The sequence below is a fragment of the Gossypium raimondii genome, chromosome 7 (genome assembly GCF_025698545.1).
Source record: "Gossypium raimondii isolate GPD5lz chromosome 7, ASM2569854v1, whole genome shotgun sequence".
Taxonomy (NCBI): Eukaryota; Viridiplantae; Streptophyta; class Magnoliopsida; order Malvales; family Malvaceae; genus Gossypium; species Gossypium raimondii.
The window spans coordinates 52,785,379-52,807,537 of NC_068571.1; the positions used below are offsets into that span (position 1 = coordinate 52,785,379).

General features: G+C 32.6%; 4 protein-coding genes across 6 annotated transcripts; 1 reads left to right on the forward strand and 3 right to left on the reverse strand.

Moving 5' to 3' along the window:
• Window positions 1-375: 375 nt before the first annotated feature.
• LOC105788608 (uncharacterized) lies at window positions 376-4,111 on the reverse strand. Of its 3 annotated transcripts, none has more exons than XM_012615599.2 (10): window positions 3,946-4,111; window positions 3,683-3,751; window positions 3,331-3,445; window positions 3,041-3,242; window positions 2,774-2,878; window positions 2,209-2,337; window positions 2,069-2,118; window positions 1,893-1,990; window positions 1,519-1,803; window positions 376-1,002 (listed from the first exon to the last, which is right to left on the reverse strand). In XM_012615599.2, exons 1-10 carry the CDS (start codon window positions 4,093-4,095, stop codon window positions 493-495), a joined length of 1,713 nt encoding a protein of 570 aa, XP_012471053.1. In that variant the 5' UTR covers window positions 4,096-4,111; the 3' UTR covers window positions 376-492. The 3 variants fall into 3 exon arrangements, with proteins under 3 accessions (XP_012471053.1, XP_012471205.1, XP_012471126.1); XM_012615751.2 differs by having other exon boundaries at window positions 3,683-3,747; window positions 3,946-4,067; XM_012615672.2 differs by having other exon boundaries at window positions 3,855-3,983.
• Window positions 4,112-5,576: 1,465 nt separating this feature from the next.
• Window positions 5,577-8,109, reverse strand: LOC105788524 (probable glycosyltransferase At3g07620). The gene is made up of 4 exons (XM_012615499.2): window positions 7,117-8,109; window positions 6,912-7,042; window positions 6,492-6,840; window positions 5,577-6,418 (listed from the first exon to the last, which is right to left on the reverse strand). Exons 1-4 carry the CDS (start codon window positions 7,891-7,893, stop codon window positions 5,750-5,752), a joined length of 1,926 nt encoding a protein of 641 aa, XP_012470953.1. The 5' UTR covers window positions 7,894-8,109; the 3' UTR covers window positions 5,577-5,749.
• A 1,777-nt stretch (window positions 8,110-9,886) lies between these two features.
• Window positions 9,887-15,582, reverse strand: LOC105788377 (sugar transport protein 14). The gene is made up of 4 exons (XM_012615293.2): window positions 15,441-15,582; window positions 14,248-14,570; window positions 12,156-12,785; window positions 9,887-10,324 (listed from the first exon to the last, which is right to left on the reverse strand). The coding sequence occupies exons 1-4, from the start codon at window positions 15,580-15,582 to the stop codon at window positions 9,887-9,889; spliced, it is 1,533 nt and encodes a 510-aa protein (XP_012470747.1).
• Window positions 15,583-19,395: 3,813 nt separating this feature from the next.
• Window positions 19,396-20,661, forward strand: LOC105788448 (E3 ubiquitin-protein ligase ATL42). Its single transcript, XM_012615394.2, has one exon. The coding sequence runs from the start codon at window positions 19,403-19,405 to the stop codon at window positions 20,546-20,548; it is 1,146 nt and encodes a 381-aa protein (XP_012470848.1). The 5' UTR covers window positions 19,396-19,402; the 3' UTR covers window positions 20,549-20,661.
• The last annotated feature ends 1,498 nt before the right edge of the window (window positions 20,662-22,159 follow it).

The following is a 22,159-nucleotide window of genomic DNA, read 5'->3' on the forward strand; positions in this document are numbered from 1 at the left end:
ATAGTCATATTGTACTTTAATTTGGCATAATTGGTCTAATTGCACTCCCAATCCCTTTAATATTTGTATATTTAAAGTTTTAATTCCTCCACTTTTAGTCCCGGCAATTCAATCCTATTTTTAATACATAATTGAAGTAACAATTGATAACACTAAAAATTCCTTTAAATTGAATTATCTCCAATTTAACATAATCCTTTTACGACATTATTAATTGAAATTTAATTATTAACCTAAAAGAGCAGAGAAATTAGATCTCTAAAATTAAAAGTAAAAATAAACTGAATGATAATTAAATCGACATAATTTGATCATTTTACTTGGATAAAAGATATTTTTATGTTAGAAGGACATTACAAAAATAAAGAAAACGAATTATGTCAAATTAAAATACGAAAATTAAATAAAATTTTGCAATTTGAGGATTCAAATATGTTCATTAAGTTAATTAAATCCCAACAAATTTAACCAAGTTTGTAATGAAATTACTTTTTAAGACTTCTCTATTTCTTCTTGCTTCCTTTTCCCAAGCTCTACTAGTAAGGTCAAAATAGCCTCACACATTTCCGTAGCGTCTGGCTCGTTTGGATTTTTCTTCTTCGACGAGTACACCATCCAAGCGTGGTCGAGCTTCTGCTCGGGTCTCACTATGACCGAACCCGGAACTTCGGCATCACGGCACGTCACGAGTCCATCACTCTTCTCCCCGTATCTAAGCAGCAAGTGAAGAGCACATAAGGCCATGGCAGCGGAAACCGGAATTACGATAGGCACTTGGTGTCCAAGTTGACTGACATCGTCGAACTCCGAATTCCTGAACTTTAGAAAGGGAAGCCGGGGAAGCTCAGCATGAGCTATTTGTGTCATGGTAGCTAGTACACCGGGAGCCACTTTTGCTTCCGAGCTAAACGAGATAAGAGGGACTCCCTCGGGTAACTTATGCTTCATGATGAACTCTTTTCTCTTTTCGTAAGTAAGATCTTCCAATGCTCGCATGTCACCCTGCAACATAGATATTCGAATTATAAGCAGGGGAGAAACCAGAAAATTGCTTTTGGGAAGCTAGAGCTGGAATCATAAATTTTTGGAGGCCAAAATATAATTTTACCATTATACTAATTTGTAATTTCATAAACTTCAAAGGGACTAAAAGGCATATTTACCATTTTGGGAGCTAAGGCCACTGCCTGCCCCTGCCCCCTGGATAGGGGGGCGGGGCTGGCAGGGCCTGGTCCCCTAAAATGGAAAATTTAACTTTTAGCTCCTTTACAATTTATAAAATTTTAAATTAGTATATGGTAAAATTGCACTTTGGCCCCCTAAAAATGATAAACCTTTGATTTTTTCATTTAATTGTAAATTGCATCTTTGCTATTGTAAAAATTATATAAATTAGTTTATGGTGAAATTGCATTTAAAATTTTAACTTTTAGCCCCTGCCCTTATCTACGCCCTTGATTATAATGTTTGACTCGAAAACCTCGGGAATTTATTTATCGGAAAAGGAAAGGAAAGTACCTTAATCGTCTTGCATATCAAAAGCTCGAAGATCCTTCGAGTTTCTTTATCAGCTATTTGGCCTTCACGAAGAGTATCAGAAGCTATAGGGCTACCACCATACGGACTCTGGACCAGCGCCAACCCAGCAACTTTATGCTCTAGCTCGGACCAATAAATTGATAACGCCGCGGCCGAATCAACTCCACCTTTGCTATGACCGAGCAGCATTACACGTTTACCCGACCCCCAATAAAGTTCCTCAATGTATTGCTTCAACTCCCACGCGTTATGTTCCACCGATGCCTTTGTATGATAAAGCAATAAAAACTCAAACTCAATAACACAAAAACAATAGTTTTCTTATGATAATTTACGAAGCAACTCATAATTACCTCGCTGTGGATTTTCGCTATATGGCATGTGAGACCCATTTTCGAAAAGAATTTCTTAGTGGCAACAAAATATAAGGGACCATGATTGCTAAAAAGGCCTGACAAAGAATTAGAAATCTATTGTGAATCCGAAATCGATAAACGAGAAACTAAGAGATACCGTGATATTCTCATACCTGGAACAAATAGATATACAAATGAATTTGGCAACGTGTGTTCTCCGTTCCTAAACGTGAAAATCTCAGTTCAACTAGCAAGGAATAATCTCTTATTATTCGAGAAGATCAAGAAAAAAAAAGTTGAATTAATTCGGTACCTTATAGCTTCTAGCAGTTCAAGGAATCTTGCTGTACCGTCCTCAACAGGAGCCATTCCAGGGGTGCGTTGTAACCATCCAATATCATCGGATGAACCGCGTAATGTTCTCTCCATCCGTGATATAATGCTGAAAATAAAAAATCGGTTATGTTCATTATGAAGAAGCAAACATAGCAAAGTACGAGGACAAGTACGTAGAAAATACTAAAGGCAAAACAGTTTCAGTCAAGTTAAAGATTGAGACTTTGCGGTTGGGGTAGGAGGAAGATCGTATTCTATAGCAATGGGACTGGGATTGAGTACTTTTTGGTTTAGCCCCGGGAAGCTGAATTAGGTCCCACAATGTGTTTCCCATGACCCGAAGAGGAGTTTAGGGATTGCAGCTCGATTTTGTTCCAATGTTCCTTGTAAGCCTATAAACAGAGTTTTGTTTTGGATCTATGGCCTAAACCGAAACAATTGCCGGCTGATTTCAGACTTTTTCTTCTGGTTCTACTTTTCAGATATTGAAGTATAAATTCAATTAAAAGAAAAAAGAAAATCGAAGACACTACTTTTTTTACCTATAGACTTGTGCTTGAGTGCGTTTCACATAGCAGAAAGCGAACCTCCACGGCACCAAGATCGAACTCCAAGCAACCCGCAAAGCTAAAAACGGGAATGCCAACCTACAACCCGGTAGAAGCAACTGCAAATAGGGTAAATGATAAAAACAAAAACGGAATACAAACGCATTGCTATGAAACATTACCATCATAGCTCTATTAGCAGAATACATTCAAGGTACAGCTATTGAAACTTGAAAATCAACCATTGTATCGATACATTACCCTTGAAAGATGAAAGGAACCGCTTGTCTTAGTTGCATAGAGCGATTGGTATTTACGATTCCGGAGTCTGTATTTGCGAGAAATTCTTCCCCCTGGCCCAACGAAGTTTGGCAAGTTCCGGAGTCAAAATATTCCGTGTAAGATGTCGAAGACACAGAAACAGAACCTTTGCTTCTGTAAACATCTTGGACGACAAGATTCTCTGCAGACACATATTAATGTCTAAACACACATACATACATCATACATGCATACCTACGTACGCACGCACCAAAAACCGAAGAACTCACCTACAAAATCGATGAATCGGCGACGTAAATAAGATGTCCAAGATAGAATACATGTGAAAATATCATCCATTGGTGAGGAAAATAAGAGAAAATCCAGAAGACTACCATGATGGACCTGATAACAAGAATCGGATCGGGTCAATTCGGTTTTAAGATTTCCGAATCATTTCAAGTTCGGGTCATTTGGCATTCAGTATTTCTCAAGTCAATGTATTTTTATGATCAAATAAGATTAAATCAAGTTATCAGAATCGGATTTTTTCGGGTTCGGGTTTAAATAATGCAATGAAAGAAACACAATATGATGTAATTAAGACAGAAACAAATCAGAATGGTCTGAACCAATACTTACAGATAACTGGTTTTCAGCAAATCCTCCATTGTTGTGTAAATCTCCCATTAAATTCTTTTCAACCACTGCCTGATCCAAACATAAAATCCAATTTAAAAACAAAAGAATGACACATTTTCTCAGTAACCAAACAGAAGATAGAAAATAAAAGACATTAAAGAGACAAACTAACCACTGAAGAAGGAAAAACCCAGAATTTGTTTTAAAAAATGAAAGCTTTCAAAACCCAAATTTATAAAAAGAAGGATAGAAATTTAGATTACCCAATTCTCAAGCAAAGAGCACTGCAAAAGTGTTCTGTTCACTGAGAAATTTTTTTCCTTTCTTTTTGTAAAAAAAGAAGAAATAAAGTGTATGTATGGCTTCGTCAGCTGAATGAAGATAATAGCGTTATCTACTTTTTGTTTTTCCATTGTATTTTTTTGGTCTTACCCTAATTATAAAATACCCAATTTTGATTACATTTTTCTGATGATATTTCCATTGCTTTGAATGAAAAAAAATTAAAAGGGAGAGGAAATTAATATGACAACGGCTAAGTAGACACTAGACATGCTTGTCTGTCGAAAAATTAGGAACACTTAGAATTTGGTTTAATTTTAGTTTTAGTCCTTCTATTATTTTGCAAATTTGGAATTTAATCCTTTATTTTAAAGTGATGAGGTTGATTTTCATAAATTTGTTAACAATATCATTAATTAATAGTACATAACTTGATTGTTTATTTATAAAAATACTTTTGTAATTTTATTAGTAAGTCTAAATAGATAATACTTTTAATTGGCAATATAAAAATAGAAGATTAAATTATATAAAAATTAAAGTAAAAGGATTAAATTATAACTTTTAACACAATATAAGGAGTAAAAGCAGCATTAGGCCCTTACATTTAAATAGGTAAAAGAAAATTACTTAAAACTAACCGACATAACTGTAAAAACTGGCATTGGAGGGACAACACGTGTGGAGAGATTTGTCATTGGGGTGTTCTGTTTAGGGACAGACACGTGACATGATGGGAACAAACTCTTAGCTAAGCTTGGTGGACAAATGCCATTTAACAGTTCCTCCATGGAAAATGAAATTTTTAAAAATATATAAATTATTACGATTATGATGTTTTTAAATAAGCTAAAATTGTCAAACAATAATTAGTTAAAAATATTATTATAATTATTATAATATTTTATATAACATCGAAGCGGATAAAAACTTCGTTTAGAATTTTCCCTCTGAACAAACAAAGCAGAAAAGCTGAAAAGAAGTCTTTCACGCTTGTTTCAGTTCCATGCAAGAAAACCGAAGCTATTTTGTTTGGTTGGCAAATGGGCAATCCAGTCGACCTTCACTCAATTTAGTCCTTTCCTACTTTCGAAATCCAACTTGAGTGACAAAATAAAAAATGACTTACCCACGTTAAAACCAAAATTATCCCCCACCTAAAAAATTCGTGCCAACCGTGCTAGGCAAAATGCAACTTAACTCTTAGCACAATGACTTTTATAGTACTTTTACCTTCGCTTATTGATATATATATATTGTATTCTTCATGTCCGTTTTACGGTCTACCTCTCAACAATGTCATCTCCAAGATTTGAATTTAAGTCCTCCTCTTGGGAGTGCAATATGTCTTGGCATTGCATCCAACCACTTGTTAATAATTATAGATATATATTTTTTTAATGGACGAAATAGGATCGATAAGTGTGAGCAATTGGTTAAATCAGACAGTTCGGCTGATTTTTCACGCATAACCGGACTTAACCACTTAACGTTCAACTGTAACTAACCACATGCATAAGCATTAATCGATTCAACCAGACCAACTTAACATCGACCGATTTGGTCAATTAAATCGATTAATTGAGTAGGCAAACAATACTAACTCTCAAGATTAAAACAAAATTACAAACCAAATATAAGAATCACTGAAAAATATCATTAGTTTAAATATATACAAATCCAAAAAAAAGCCCCAAAGACGTGAAAACTACGCAACCCGAACATGGACCATAAAACGGATAAAAAAAAGTATATTCACATTTGGAATGGCCATTAATGTTACTACTACCTAAGTTTTATCTGGTAGACTCTGTTATACCAAATGGAATGAAGTGTCATATGGAAGAGATCGTACCTCTCAGGTTTCGCGTGCCATAGGAAATGCCGTTGAACCTTTTGAACACCGAGTTGCAACGCGAGATACCTCTCTTGTGGTATTGACGTAAGTATGTCTTTCAAGTTAGGGATGTCTTTCTCCGCAAGTATTATCGAGAAAGCTCCCCAATCGAGAACTTCGAAAAACGGTGGCACGAAATTGTCGGAGATGATAACGGGGACGCATTCATAAAAGATGGATTCAACTACTCGTGGACTGTTAACCTCGTAACCTTTGGGACATATACAGTACTTAGTGCTCTTCATGTGTTGGATATAATTCATTTTACTCGCAACACCGGGAGGCATCGGACCGAGGATCCTCATATCGGCGTCTTTGTCTTTCCAATGTTTTAATAAGATCGGACGGAGATACCCGTGCATGCTTCCGGCATAGAAAGCAAGTATATGTCTCTGAGAAGCCGGTTTTCCTCCGAGATCTCTAAGAGGATTCCTTGCCGACCGGACATATGTTTCCGGAAGAGAAACATCCCTCCCGATTTTGAAACCCGCAGTGACGTCTGCATTGCAAAGTGCTTTGATGCAGTGTTCCATATGGTGCCTCGTTTCGTATGGAGCCTATAAAAATTCAGTAATTATATCCAATTACAAACCCGAGAAAATACAACAGTGCTTGAATCAAAGAACATACCCAATCATGGCAAGCAACGAGGAAATGATCTGCTCCATCGGTTCGATTAAAGTAAGGATACTTTGCCGATATAGTTTCCGTGTAATCCTTCAAAAACTGGCGTAAGTTAGTCCGGTTATGAGAATTCCGAACATAAAGCGTGTACTCCAACATTCGAGAACTAAACGGCATATAAAACAAATGCGCCCTACGTGGATCCTTCACAACGAAATGCTTATTCCCTTGCATCAATTTCATAAACCATCCCTCCGACGCATATAATCCCTTAAGTATTGGTAAATGAAAAATGGGTTTTTTCCCATCTTTATAGACGTAAACTTTGAGTATTCGTTCCATAAGTTCGTAGCTCCTACAGCGTACAAACCATCATTTGAGAATAAGGTCAACAGTTCATAGACAAATAGATGTTCTCGAACTTACCTTTTAAACAATGAAACATTCCTAAAAACGGGAGCATAAAGATCTTGATCGTTTGTTATGACAGGACCATTCTCAATCCGAGATTTTGCGGCAAAGATTTCTTGGTCACGTATAGAAGAACGACGTGGTCTCTACAATAACACAATAAAATGAGTTTAATTTACGTTAGGTATATAAAACAAATAAGTATAGTATTACAGATTACCATTGCACGTGACGACCTACGATGCCGTAGTAATATATGGTTCATCTCATCTATCGTAGTTACTGTTTTTGGTGGCATTTCACATCTCATCTTTTTCTTCCCCTGTTTAACAACCATCAAAGAATTACTCTTAGATACTGTATGATCACTTTGCAGGGACGTGGAACGGAAAGAAGAGCCAGCATTCGGCGTCGGGTTTGCCATCGAAGACAATGCTGGATACTGAGAAGTAGTATTTACATCCCGAAGTTCACCGGTAGACACTTCCCGCCCATGTTTCGCGACCTGCTCTATACGCGATGTAGCATTTACATAATTATCTTGATCTCGAATGACCTCTTCCAACACAGCATTCTCGTTTAAATCCTCACCATTCTCGGACGCGTAATCATCGTCAACATTTCCATCGAAAATGACTTTACTCACACCCTTTTCCACCCAATCCCCGATTTTTCGACTACTGATTCCAACATCTCCACCACCATTACCACCATTAAACAAAATAACATCCCTAGTACTAAAATCAGAACCATTAATAGTAAGAGTATTACGAACCACAACCGATTTTGAACCCGATCGAACACGAGAAACAACATTTCCATAATTACCCTCACTTGAAGCATCAATACCAGGCAATAATAAAGATCTAAGAGCATTACCATATGGAAGCAAAAAGGACTGAAACAATAAATGACTTATAGCTACTAATCCAACTAAAAAAACCCATCTTTTATATTCACTACGAAATGGGTTTTTGAACCCATTGAGTAATTCCATAATCAAAATAAGTAAAAACCCAGAAATGGTTTATACACAGCAAATTTGATTCATTTTACAGTTGAAAATATAAGCATCAATTCGTTAATTAACAAGAAAAAAAAGACACGAAATTTAGGGAAAAAAAGGGGTTTTCTTGCCAAACCTCAAGATCCTCGGAGTCTTGTCGGTGGCAAAAAAATGTGTGAGGTTTGACTGACGGAAGAGAGGAAAGAAAAAACACAGCAAATTTAATATTCACGAGAATAGTAAAGTGAAATCAATTATCCAGAAATGAAAAAGGTTAAATTCTGTTATTAGTCCCTATAATTTATGAAAGTTTTGGATTTAGTCTCTGTAATTTGGTTTTTTTTAGTCACTCTACTTTTCAAATTTTAAAACTTCAGTCATCATCAAATGATAACTGTCAAATACATTAAGTTAATTTATATTTATTTCTAAAATTTGACGCGGTAAACATATTATTATATGTGTAATGTCGGTTTATTATTTTCACATATTACTCTCTAAAAATGTAGTTAATGGATTGACGCTTGTCATTTGTGGTAAGACTAAAATTTTAAAATTAAAAAAATATAGTGTCTTAAAATAATCTAATTGGAGAATATAAATTAAATCTATAGCTATACGCTAGTACATGACTAGCAATTAGATTTAACCAGGCAGATTTAACTCTTACTCTTTGGGTCAGTATTAGAATTTCAAAAATAAAAAGTATAGGGACTAAAATTGATCCAATTAAAGTATAAAGACTAAATTTATAACTTTTTAAAAGTATAGGGACTAATAGAAGAATTTAACAGAAAAATAAAAGCTCGTTTATTTGGCTCCCGACCTGCAAGAATTTAATATTATTAACCAATAAATTCTTCAAAAGACCAAAAGAAAACCAAAATGGTGGGTTTCCTTTTATTATTATTAAAAAATATATGTTCTTATTTGCAGTTTTACTATATTTACTAATAGTTTAGTGATATTAACTATAATTTATCCTTAATATGTTTTTGTAGTAACTTAAAAAAAAAAAACTTACATGGTTTGGTGCTTACAGTTGACTTGATCTAATTTTGCCATTAGTCTTATACTATATATAAGGTATGAATTTAATCACTATTCTCTAACTTAATGATTTTTAATTAGCATGTTAATGATCTCCTTAATAGACCAATATCATTCCAAGGTGGTAGTGATGGAATTGTTTGGCGAAACAATCATAATGGCGTTTTCTATGTAAAAAATGACTATACACATCTTTGATGCTCTCAATATCAAAGCCACTCTCTTCATGACTCTTTACAAGTTTTGGAGATTAAAATTCCCCTTTAAAGTGATCATTTTCCAATAGAAGATCTGCAACAACGGAACATCAAAACAAATAATTGCTGTCCAACTTGCTAGAATAGCTCTAAGTCCTTAGAACACCTTTTCATGCCTTGTGAATTTGCTAGAGCGGTGTGGTTCGATTCTCTCTTCTCTCTTCGAATAAATTTATTTCTGCTTACTTTTATCTTATCTTGATTTTTCAATAGCTCCAGACGAATAATCTCAAATGCTAAGGGATAACAAATTTTTACACATTTTCCACTTACACCCTATAAATTATCAGAAAATATAAGACATCAGCTTAGTTTCAAGAAATTTAATGGAGCCATAAAAATGATAAATGAGCTTTACCTATGCATCCTTAACTCCTTTGATGCTAACCCCCCTTAGAGCTCACATCATCGCCCACAAAGTTAAATTAAATTCTAAAAAATTATCACCATAAATTTCAAAAACCAAAACGTATAACTTTTAACCATCACTACCACATACCAAATCTAAGTAATTTCTATTTCAACATTTTCCATTTGCAATTACATGAAAACTCTAAACAAATTAGACCAAATAATTAACTAAAAAATCATCATCTTTGAAAAAAATCAAAGAACAGGAGACGACGCCGTTTTACACTTTTTTTTCCCTTTTTAACCCATCCAATTTTTGCTTTTCTTCATGGCCTGTCCGACCCATTCCGATCATGATCTTCAACATACCTTTTCCAAAACCAATGATCTTTCCACAACAAATAAACTTCTTCAATGGGAACTTGTTTAGTTTCAGGCAATAAAAAGTAAATGAAGGCAGTCATTATGAAAATTAAGCCAGCAAACAACAAGAAGATCCCATATTTTAAATGGCAAAGAGAAACCAAGAAGCATTGTGCTATTAATGCTGTGAAGAGGAGGTTCGTACACACCACCATGCTTTGACCTGCTGATCTTGTTTCTAATGGGAAAATCTCACTCGGTACTAGCCAACCTAATGGACCCCATGATCGGCCGTATGCTAATACGAATAAGAAAAGGACACAGACGAGAAACCAACCGACGCCGACCGGTAAGGGTTCACCTTCTCCGAATTTGAGAGCTAGTGTTATGGCCACTGCGATCTGGATATGTACAGGGACGAGCCCAAATTATTGGGGACCAAAATATAATTTTGTCAGAATACTAATATGTAATTTCATAAAAATTTAAGGGATTAAATGATAAATCTATCATTTTGGGGGGCCAAGGCAACTACAAGCCCCCTTCTGTCTTCGGCCCTGGATATATATATTTTTATCATCGGACATACATTAGGGTAAACTACACTCAATGTCACTAAACTATTAATAAATTTATGTATTAGTTACTAAACTATTCGAAAATTTTCATTTAAGTTACCAGATTGTTAAAATCAGTGATGTATGGCTTTCTTCATTCGCACTATCTACACCAGTCAAAAAAACTCTTTTTCTCCTTTTCATCTGCAGTTCAGTTTTTTAATGAAACTGTTTTGAATATCACGAATTGACGAACCAAAATTCAAATAGCTTTCTTCTCCGATCTCCGACATTGACCGTCAAAGTGACTTGGATCTAAGGTATGTTTTTCTACTCGCCAATGGGTACTAGTATACTGTACCGATTGTCAAATTGTAGCTTGGAGCTCGCTAGTTGGACTTTTTTTTAAAAAAACTTAATGGACCAATGACATAAATAAATTTTTTTGAATAGTTTAATGACTATTTTGTAACTTTTTGGAGTTTGAATGACCAAAACGTATACTTACTAATAATTTAGTTTAATTTATCTTATACATTAAGAAGGATGATAGCAAATTAGTGGCCAAATTTTGGTTTTAATCCAATGTACTATATTTGATTTGAAATTTAGTACTTATATATATTGGGATAAAGCAACCTTTTTATTCTTTGAACTTGGAATCCAAGTAGAGGTGCTCATGGGCCAGGTGGCCCGGCCCAGCCCGGCCCGACAGCCCGCCTGAAATATGGGAGAGTTTGTGTAAAAATATAGGCCCGAAATATGGGCTTGGGCAAAAAAACGAGGCCCGTTTAGAAAACAGGCCGAGCCTTGAGCACCACTTTTTTGGCCCGGGCCCGGCCCGGCCTTGCCCGATATAATAAATATATTTATTTTTTAAATTTTTTTAATTTTAAAATATTTTTAAAATACTTTTTAAAAATTTTTTAATTTTAAAATATTTTTAAAATACTTTTTTAATTTTTAAAATAAATTTTTGGTATTTATTAAAAAATTGGACCGGGCCGGGCCCGGGCTTATATTTTTTCCCGGGCCGGGCCTGGGCAAAATTTCAGGCCCATATTTCGGGTCGGGCCCAGGCTTAGGACCCGGGCCGAAATTTTTATGGGCCCGGCCCATGAGCACCTCTAGATCCAAGTTAAGGTCCCCGAGACTAATGTGGATGGAATCTAAGTTTATGAACTAAAATGGGAAAGTTACTAAGTTCATGAATTATTTGAAAGTTTGTATTCAAGTAACTAGATTGCTAAGTTTTTTTTTTTAAGTCCATCTAGCAAGTTTGAAGTGACAATTTGACGATTGATACATTGGATTAGTACCCATTGATGAGTAGAAGAACATACTTTAGATCCAGGTCAATTTGACGATCAGTGTCAGAAATCGAAGAAGAAAGTTGTTTAGATTTTGGTATGTAGATTCTGACGTTCAAAGTTGTTTTATAACAAAAAAAAAACTAAATTGTAAAAAAGAAGGGGAATGAGAGCTTTCGATTGGTGTAGACGATGTGAACAAAGAATGCCATACAACAAGGATTTTAACAGTTTAGTGGTTTAAATGAGAACTTTCGAATAATTTAGTGACTATTTTATAAATTTTTGAAGTTAAGCAGCTAAAGTGTAAACTTACTAAGTGACATTGGGTTAGTTTACCCAAAAAAAATAAAAAAGGAACTTACCATGCAAATGAACATCTCAGTTCCAGCTTCAAGAAAAAAAGCTCTACGACCAAATTTATCAACTAAACCCATTGAAATCGAAGCAGCAATAACCAAAGCACCACTAGTTATCAACGACGAAAACAATGCCGCCGATGAACCAAACCCCAACGTCTGAAAAAACACCGGTGCATAAAACAAAATTGAGTTCATCCCCGTAAGTTGTTGAAAAGCAGGTATAGCCAAAGCTCCAATCACTAACTGTGGACGATTCTTCTTTAACAAAAGGTTCCTAAATGGATGTTTTATGGCCCTAGCTGCATCACTAGCTTCAACTAAATCGGCAAATTCGGCATCGATATTGGGTGTTCCTCTCACTTTGATCAACACTTTTTTAGCTTCTTCAAGCTTGCCTTGTTCGACTAAGCTGTTGGGTGTCTCTGGGAGGATTAAGCCACCTAAGAACATGAGTGTTGCTGGGAATGTGGCTAAACCTAATGATAATCTCCATCCCCATGGATGGAGTTGTTCTGTAGCGTAGTTAATGGCATTGGCTATTAGGATGCCTAGACAGGTTGTTAATTGGAAGAGTTGGTTTATTGCTCCTCGGTGTTTTGCTGGTGAGATTTCTGATAGGTATAATGGTACTGCCTGTTTTCATTAACATAAACAAAATAGTGTTAGGATTTGTTTAGCAATTGTAAAAAAAAAAATGTTTAGAGATAGTTTAGTATTGTTGTTACAGTCAAAAAAATAAAAGCAAGCATTTTTTAAAGTGTTTTGAGTGGCAATTTTTTTTGGTATGATAAGGCATCTTTCATATCCAGTTTACAGTACATAAAAGATAAATTATTTCTAGGTTTATGTATCGACTAAGCTAAAAAAAATTTATGAGGGAGAAGAGGGTAAAGTATATTTCTACCATTTAATTAACTGTTAACTTCATAAATTTAAAGGATTAAAAGAGAAATTTTATCGAACCCCTGTCACAATTGGTGCTCTCCTTGGGTTTGTGGCTACTCTTCCCAGCATTGTTGTCTCTAAGGTTCAAACTTGAGTTCTTCCTCGAGAGTAAATGCTTGAAAGAGTTGTTTTTGGGTTAATGTACCTAAAAGGTCCCTCAATTATAAGGATTTGATCAAATTAGTTCTTCTATAATTAAATGGATCAATTTAGTTCTTGTACAATTAAAAGAATCAAATAAGGTCAAATTAGAATAAATTTAACATTCTTTGGTTAACAAATTTAAATTTTTTAAAAAATTACAGTTCTATAAATGTAATCTTTTGTTTGAAATTGAACTAAAATTGAAAAATATATCTTTTCAAGACATTTTTGGATAGTAAATGTTAACTCTATTACATTTTGGACTTATTTGATTCTTTTAATAATATAGAAACTAATTTAATCCAGTCCTTATAATACAAGGACCTCCTAAATACTTTTTACTTTTTTTTCTATCAAAGAGTGCTTTTAGACTACTAAAAGCAAAGCTTGAAAAAAAGTATTATAAGGGATTGAAATGTAAAAAGAAATCACATGTTTAAATAATAAAAGTTTAGATAAGTGAGGATAACAATATCATTTTATCAATGTTTTTGGAATCAGACCGATAGTCGAACTGGTCAGGTTAGGTCGATTCATCCAGTTTCAATTAAATAAATTATTTTACACAGCGAAAAACAGAGCTACAGAGGTAAAAGTACCATGGAGGTCCTTATACTAGAAGTCAGATTGCATTTTGCCCTCTCTACTCAAAAATGGCAAATTAGTACATGTATATTAGATCAAAGAGCAAATTGATCCTTCTATTAAAAATCCTATCCATTTCTACTATTAAAAATTGGTCCTTGCACATCAGCGTGAAGTGTAACTATCTGGTTATTTTATCGGCCATGTCAGTTTTTAATAGTAGAAATGGATAAAATTTCTAACAGAAAGGACTAATTTGCTCTTTGATCTAATATACAAGAACTAATTTACCCATTTTTTTTAGTAAAGAGGCAAAATGCAATCTAATTTTTAGTACAAGAGCTTCCATAGTACTTTTACCAACTATAGACTATGGTTATGGATCTTATTTTCATGTTAAAAGGGAGCTATGGTTTCTCACTTGATTGCCGAAACCAATGCCTGCACCAAGGAGGATGCGACCTATGATTAGCATTAGGATGTTCACTGAAGCTGCATTAATGACACCACCAAAGAAGAAGCTGATACCACCTACAATTATGCTGCCTTTACGACCATAGATCCTTGTCACATAGGAAGCCCCGAATGTTGAAATGAGACCAGCAAAGTACAGTGATGATGTGAACAATGTGAGCAACTGGTTGTCATATTTACAATAATCTGTCTCTGTTAGGCTGTCTTGTTTCCTCCTGTATATCTTTGGGAAAAATTCCTTCAAGAAATCATCCATGGATGTCACCCCACCTACATGCAACCAAATCCATATGGCAAACAAGTCTCATGAAAAATGATGGTATAACTCACAGAGTGAGAGCATCTTGTAATGCTTAAATGATTTATGGGGGAATTCACAAGGTGAGAGCATCTCGTAATGCTTGAACCTAATGGCCAAAATGGGTAATAGATAATTTTAGGGTAAATATATATATTTTGGTACTTGAACTTAGTTTCGGTAAAAATACAATGAAGCCCCTACTCTAGAAGTTAGATTGTATTTTTTCCTTTTTACTCAAAAACATGGGTTAATTAGTCCCTTTATAATAGATCAAAGAGCAAACTATAATCCTTTCTATTAAAAATTTCATCTATTTCTACTATTAAAAACTGACATGGTTAACGAAATAATCAGACAGTTACACGTGTACCTCATACTAAGGTACATGGATCAATTTTTAACAATAGAAATGAATGGATTTTTTACAAAATGATAAGTTTGCTCTTTGATCTAATGTTCAAGGACTAATTGGCCCATTTTTTGAGTAGAGAAGAAAAAATACAATTCAACTCCTAGTATAAGGGCTCCATGGTACTTTTACCTTCAAATTGTTACCTAAGGATTTTTTTTATTCAAACTTGGCTTTTTGCTCTAAATTAGTACTTAGCTATTTGAACCAATTTGATCTATGGAGCTAAATTTAAACACCAATTTGAACAAAAAAAAAGACAAGTTTAGGTTCAAATTAAATATTGAGACCAAATTTAAGTACCTAATTGAATAAAAAAAAAACCCTTTAAGTAACAATTTAAACATGAAACCAAGATCAATCACGTAATTTTATGATGGAAATGGTCCTACATAGCTAACAAGTGCAAAAACACTAATTCAAAACTCACCTGAAACACCAAGATCATAACCAAAAAGGGAACCACCCATGGCAGCAACTAGGCAAGCAAATATAAAATAACTAGTAATGTTGTATTCGTAGAGATGGGCTCTCTTTAAGTTCCCATCATCAGTAAAACCCCCACCAGCCATTTTTTTTCTCTCAATACCCCCGCTTTCCTTTTAGCGCGCGCACACACACAAAAAAAAACTAGCCCAAAAAAAGTGTTATATAAACAATGGGGGGTTCAACGAAATTAACCCAAGGCTTTGTATGAAGAAACTACTAATGTTTGATTATCATTTAGTTGATGAAAAATATGCACAAAGAAATAAAGACTATATGATCATAGAAAACTACTAAACAAATTAAGATTTTAATTTTTTTTCAGAAAGTCTCATAAAAGAAATTATTGAAAAGTGGATTAAAAGTTGTATTTATCATAATGGATGTGATGTGTTTATACCTACTTACAAAATTTAAAGCAATTTTTAGGTGTTATGTGATAACCCCATCCTTAATTTTTGCTTAAGCCAATGCTATTTTATTGGATCATAAATTATATTTTTTTAGAAACTAGGATTCAACCCTATAAATTAGAATCTTGACCAAATAAGCAATTAGATTGATAAATTTTTAATTAAAAAGAGTTAACTCAATAAGATGTCCTCAAACTATATCTTAAATTTTAAATGGGTCATGGGTTCTCGAACTTCAAATTGTTTTAATCGAGTTCTTGAAATATTAGTGTTGTATTAATCAGGTCCTTCTATCAGTTTGGCTTTGGGAGGGCGATTAGATGACAATTTAAATTTGGCAATGGATAAAATTTTGTGTCTAATACATGAATAGTTTGGATCTGAATGTTAAAAAAATAATAAATGTCATAAATTTTATTGATTTTGTCTATTTTTTAACATGTTAGATCTAAACTATCCATACAGAGATATACACATATTTATAATTTTATCTCTGTATTTTTAAATATACTCACTGTCAAATCTAAATTAACAATTAATTTACAACTTGATGCCAAAGTTGAAACGAAAGACCATATCAATGTAATGTTGATATTTTGAACTCAATTAAAACATTTAACATTTAGGGAGCAATTTAAAATCTAAATGATAATTTTAGATGTTTAGTCAATTTAACCCTTAAAAACAAAATACACTTTAACAATTGGTTTAGAATTTTAAATTTAATAAATAAATGTCAATCAAAATCTTTTCAGAAAAAATAAAGGGAAAAAACTAATTTATAGTTTCAAGTGTTCGTCACTTCATCCGCATACAATTGTGATAGAGATGAAGTTGATGGGATTTTTTGTTATTATAAATATGTGGTTAAATTAGTAACACATGTAGTCTTCAATATTTACATATTCTATCAATTTAATTTTAATTCTAAATAAGTTAATAAATTTAACCCTTCACATTTATAAATTTTATCAATTTGATCTTTAAATTTCTAACCAAAGCTTTCACTTTTAAGACGAAACATTCCACATCTATTAATTGTTTTATACCGATTAATATAAATTATTGATGAATTATTGATTTCATGAATTATACCGTTAGAAAAATATTTTCCGTTATTAATTTATAAGTTTAATCCTTTTGAAAATCATAAAGATATAGGTGAATATAATGATGAATTATATTTTAACTCTCATAAGCATGTCAACGAAAAGTACACTATGACCATTGAGAATGATTTGGCAACGGTCCCGAACGCCAAAAACATACATTGCCATGGCCTTGAATACACATTTGACAATCTTTGCTCGAGAAAATCATCTCGGCCACTTTGGTACATATACATAATTTGATGTTTTAAAAGAAAAACATTGAATATATCCAAATCCAAGGGACACATAAGCTTCCATCATTAATAATAACCAAAATGGCATTGCTCCTATAATATACATGTGCATGCATGCATATACAATATAATATTATATATGTTCTTAATGGAGACCAAAGTTTTTCATAGTTGACTCTTGGGTTCTCTCCATGTTCACCTTCATAAAGAAATGCATGATTTATTGAGTCTATGTTCATTACTCTATTGATTTCCCAATTAAGTATCAACAATCATTTGCTTCCCTTTATTTATATATATCAACCCTTATGTTACTTAAACTCAAATACGGGTATCTATCTAATATAGGGTATGGTTAGATTTTCTAGGATCCTTGATGGCTCTCAAAATGGAAAATTATTTCTTTAGTCCCTTCTAAATAATAAAATTCTAAATTAATATATGGTAAAATTGTATTTTAGCTCCCAAGAATGAAAAAATTAAGTCCCTTAAAAATGATGAAATTATAAATTAATAAATGATAAAATTATATTTTGACATCACAAAATTTTATATTAAATTTTGGCCTTTAAAATTTTCTAGATTCATTTATTCGACACTCGTGTCGATACAAATACTTCAAAAAAAATGAAGAACTCGATAAACATAACATTGCTTCTAAAACACAACCAAAGATCCATAACGTTTGATAAACGCAAGTTGTATTAATCATTAAGATACCATCTAGGCTCATTTATTTCAATGACTTTCCAATAAATTATCCCATTTGACCGAGTTTATATATGTATATATGCATCTTTCATTATATCATAAGTTCGATGGTGGATTAGTGAGTATTTTAGCCGGCGAAGATCAGTTGATGGGTTCACCTAAAACAACCTAACCTAATACGTAAAGATAGACTAGATGCAACCCCTTGACTTTATTATTGTATTAATGGTTAACATTGACTTTTTAATTCCACTCTTAGATAATTTAGCCTCGTCGATTTTGATTCAATTTTGAAAATCGATTCGATAAATTCAAATCAAAACTTTTCAAAAAATTTTAAGGAAATTTTCAAATTTTTCTGGGGTTAATTAAAACTTTTAAAATTTTTAAAAGATTAATAAAATTTTCAAAATTTTAATTAAGATTTTTAAATATTCGGAGGATATAAAACCAATTAGACCAAAATTTTAAAACTAAAATTTACTCCATTCAAATTGAACGGATATAAAACCAATTAGACCTGCCTGAGTCTAGTCTTTTAACAGGACTTTGATATTTTATATTGCCTTAGCCACCAAATTAAGGAAAAATTTCATTTTAATTCCGAAAAAATAAAATTGTTTTTATATGTTAATGGATAAAATGCATTCAAGGTGCTAAATTATTAATAAATTTATTATTTGCTCTTTTCAAAAAGTTCCAAAATAGTAATTGAATTATTCAAAAGTTTTTATTGAAATTAATAAACGGTTAAAATCGTTGTTGTATGGCATTTTCTGTTCACACTGTCTGCACCAATTAAGAGCCCTGATTCCCCTTTTCTTTTATAGTTCAATTTTTTTTCATGAATCTACAAACCAAAATCTAAATAACTTTCTTCTTTGATTTCCGACACTAACCGTCAGATCAACTTGGATCTAAGGTATGTTTTTCTACTCATTGATGGGTACTAATCCACCATACCGATAATCGAATCGTCGCTTGAAGCTTGCTAGCCAGACTTTAAATAAAAACTTAAACAATCTAGTAACTTAAATAAAAACTTTCGAATAATTCAATCATCAAAACATAATTAAAAAAAACAGACAAAAGTAAACAGTTTTGTCTTAAACAAAATTTAGAACACAAATGGCAGGCCTCTTATATCATTCTGAATGGAATATCTCCTAAATGTCAAATGCAAAAACTCTTTCAAAGTTTCAAAAGCAACCTTTTTTTTTTAAATTATTTAATAATTTGTTAGGTGGCACCATAAAATAGACAAAATACTTTTAAATTTCATCATCATGATATATATAATATATGTATATATATATATCAAACTACCCCTATATGAACTATTAAAAGTACATCTTTTGCCAAAATCAAAAAAAAAAAGTACATCTTTTGCTAACTAAAATGCATGCAGTGAAGCAATAGAATTCTGGGGATTCTAAGATGCACAGATACTGTCTGATGAATCAATTAACGGTGTTGATTAGTTTAGTTCTTTCTATCTCAATCGTCCTCGTCGATGCGCAATCTCCCGATCCAAGTGATGATCCCGTCTCGAATTTCCGACCGAGCCTTGCGGTTGTCATAGGTATTCTTTGTGTCATGTTTGCCTTAACATTTTTCTTACTAATCTATGCCAAGTTATGTCATAGAGGAAGACCGGTTCATCACGGTGACGATCATCACTTCGGGTTGCTCCATCGGACAAGGTCTCAATTTTCCGGGATCGACAGGAAAGTCATCGAATCACTCCCGTTTTTTCGTTTCTCGTCGCTTAAAGGATCGAAGCAGGGGCTCGAATGCGCAGTTTGTTTATCGAAATTCGATGATATCGAAATCATGAGGTTATTACCTAAATGCAAACATGGATTCCATGTTGATTGTATTGATCAATGGCTTGAAAAACATTCAAGTTGTCCACTTTGTAGACAAAAAGTCAACGCTGAGGATTTGACCATGCTTGTATACACAAATAGTATGAGGTTCTCACGGAATCAATCCGAGTTAACTGAAGACTCGAACATAGAACTTTACATAGAAAGAGAGCAAGATCCGAGACCCGAACCCGAAATCTTTCATAAGTTAAATCACAAAATCTTTGTATCCGATGTGGTAATGAAGAACCGATGGAGTAGTGTAAGTTCATCGGACCTTATGTCCTTAAACGCCGAAATGCTCAATGATATGTCCAGCAACAGGTTCTCAATACCAGGAACTGACGATGATAACCGTCGGTCCACGAAACCGATCGGAAACGACGGGATCATGAAGATCAAAGAAGAGATAGAGATAAAGAGATTGTTTGAGAACAAAGTGAGTTCATTAAACAAAAGCAATGATTATGAAGCAAGTACCAGCCGCCATACAATTAATCAAGGTGACAAAAGATCGATGTCGGAAATCACTGCTTTGTCGAGGAACAGAACAGGCGGCGGCGGTTACTTGTCGGAAAATTACACAAAGGAAGAGAGAATAAGGCGGCTGTGGTTGCCGATTGCAAGAAGAACAGTTCAATGGTTTGTTAATAAAGAAAAAAGGAGGTATCAACAACAATCTAAGGATGCAATAATACAGCATTTAAATGTTTGAAAATTTTTCATGTAAGTAAATTTGTGCATAAGTTTTAATATAGGCAGAGTTAGAAATTTATTTTCTTTTTTGGATTTTATTATTTAATTTAAAATATTTTGGATTCTTAATTACTTTAAGTTCTATTTTTTAAAATTATTTATTCAAATTATTTAGAATTTAGACTATTTTTCAAATTAATCTAAATTCAAATTGAGCACATTTAAATTATTATTTTTATAATTAAATGAGATTTAAATTCAAATTGAGCACATTTAAATTATTATTTTTATAATTAAATGAGATTTAAATTCAAATTAATCAAGTTAAAGCATATTAAATTATATATATATCTATATATATGTATATATACATACAAGGTTGACAAAATGGCAGACCCAAGGAATCTAGTTTTGAGAATAAAATCTGCCAATGATATCAATGTCAATTATTCAAGTAATAATTATAAATAAGTATAATTATGTTATAAATAGGTCCCATCAATTAATTTAATAAAATATAATGAATCAAAAATTTTAATATATTTAAATAGGATTCACGCGTAATAAAATTTGAACTCAAAATAATTTATAAAAATTTATATGACATTTACATATGATAAGACTCAAATATGAAAATTCAAAGTTCCGAAGCTAAATTTTTACTAATATAAATAAAATTTTATTCGTGAAATTTTAAATTTATTACATATAAACTTTTAAAAATAATTACACGAATCAATTAAATTAATCTAAAAAAATTAAGCTCTAGCCATCCATGTCAAGCAAAGCTTATTTTATTCAAGTTAATTTAGGGATAAAGATGATGGATACAAAATATTAATAAATTTTTGGATTATTAAATTTGGGAAGAAACAAAAACATTGAGATAAATATTATATCATTAAAGTTTTAACCTAAATTTAAAACAATATCTCTATTAAATGCAAGCTTTTCCACATTGTCATTGTCAGCTTGTAATATATATTGGCTGCATATTACACACTTATACCAAACAATAATAATATAAACCTAATTTTTCATAAATTAATCCTCATACTTTATGATAATTGAGAAATTAGTCCAATTTAATATTTGTTTTATTTGCTTTTGTAGGTAAATGAGTTTTAAGGCAGATTTCATGAACGGGATATGCAATTTCTGATAATGGGTATAGATAAAATTCAAATTGTTAATTGTTATCCAATTGGATTAAGTTGCGAAATTAGTTAAAATACAAAGATTAATTTCTAATAAATTAAAATAGAAGGATTAACTTTTCAATTTTGTAAAGATTTCATTGTCTAATTTTGAATTCCGTCTGTCTACTTTGTGAAAATTGAGAAATTAACCTTTCTATTTTAATTTGTTAAAATTTGATCCTCTTACGTTACGAAACTAGAGAAGTCAATCCAATTGGGTAGCACTATTTAACTTTTTTTGTTAAATCATAAACCTAAAAAACAAAGCAAAAGGTTGAACAATTTATATGCAAAGAATTAGTAAAAATCAATTGTTGAACAACTTATATGCAATAAATTACCAAAACCAATAGTTCAAGTTCTCTTGTTTACCATAAGGTGACCTAACTTCTCAAATTGTATAAAGTATGAGGACCAAAATCTAATAAGAT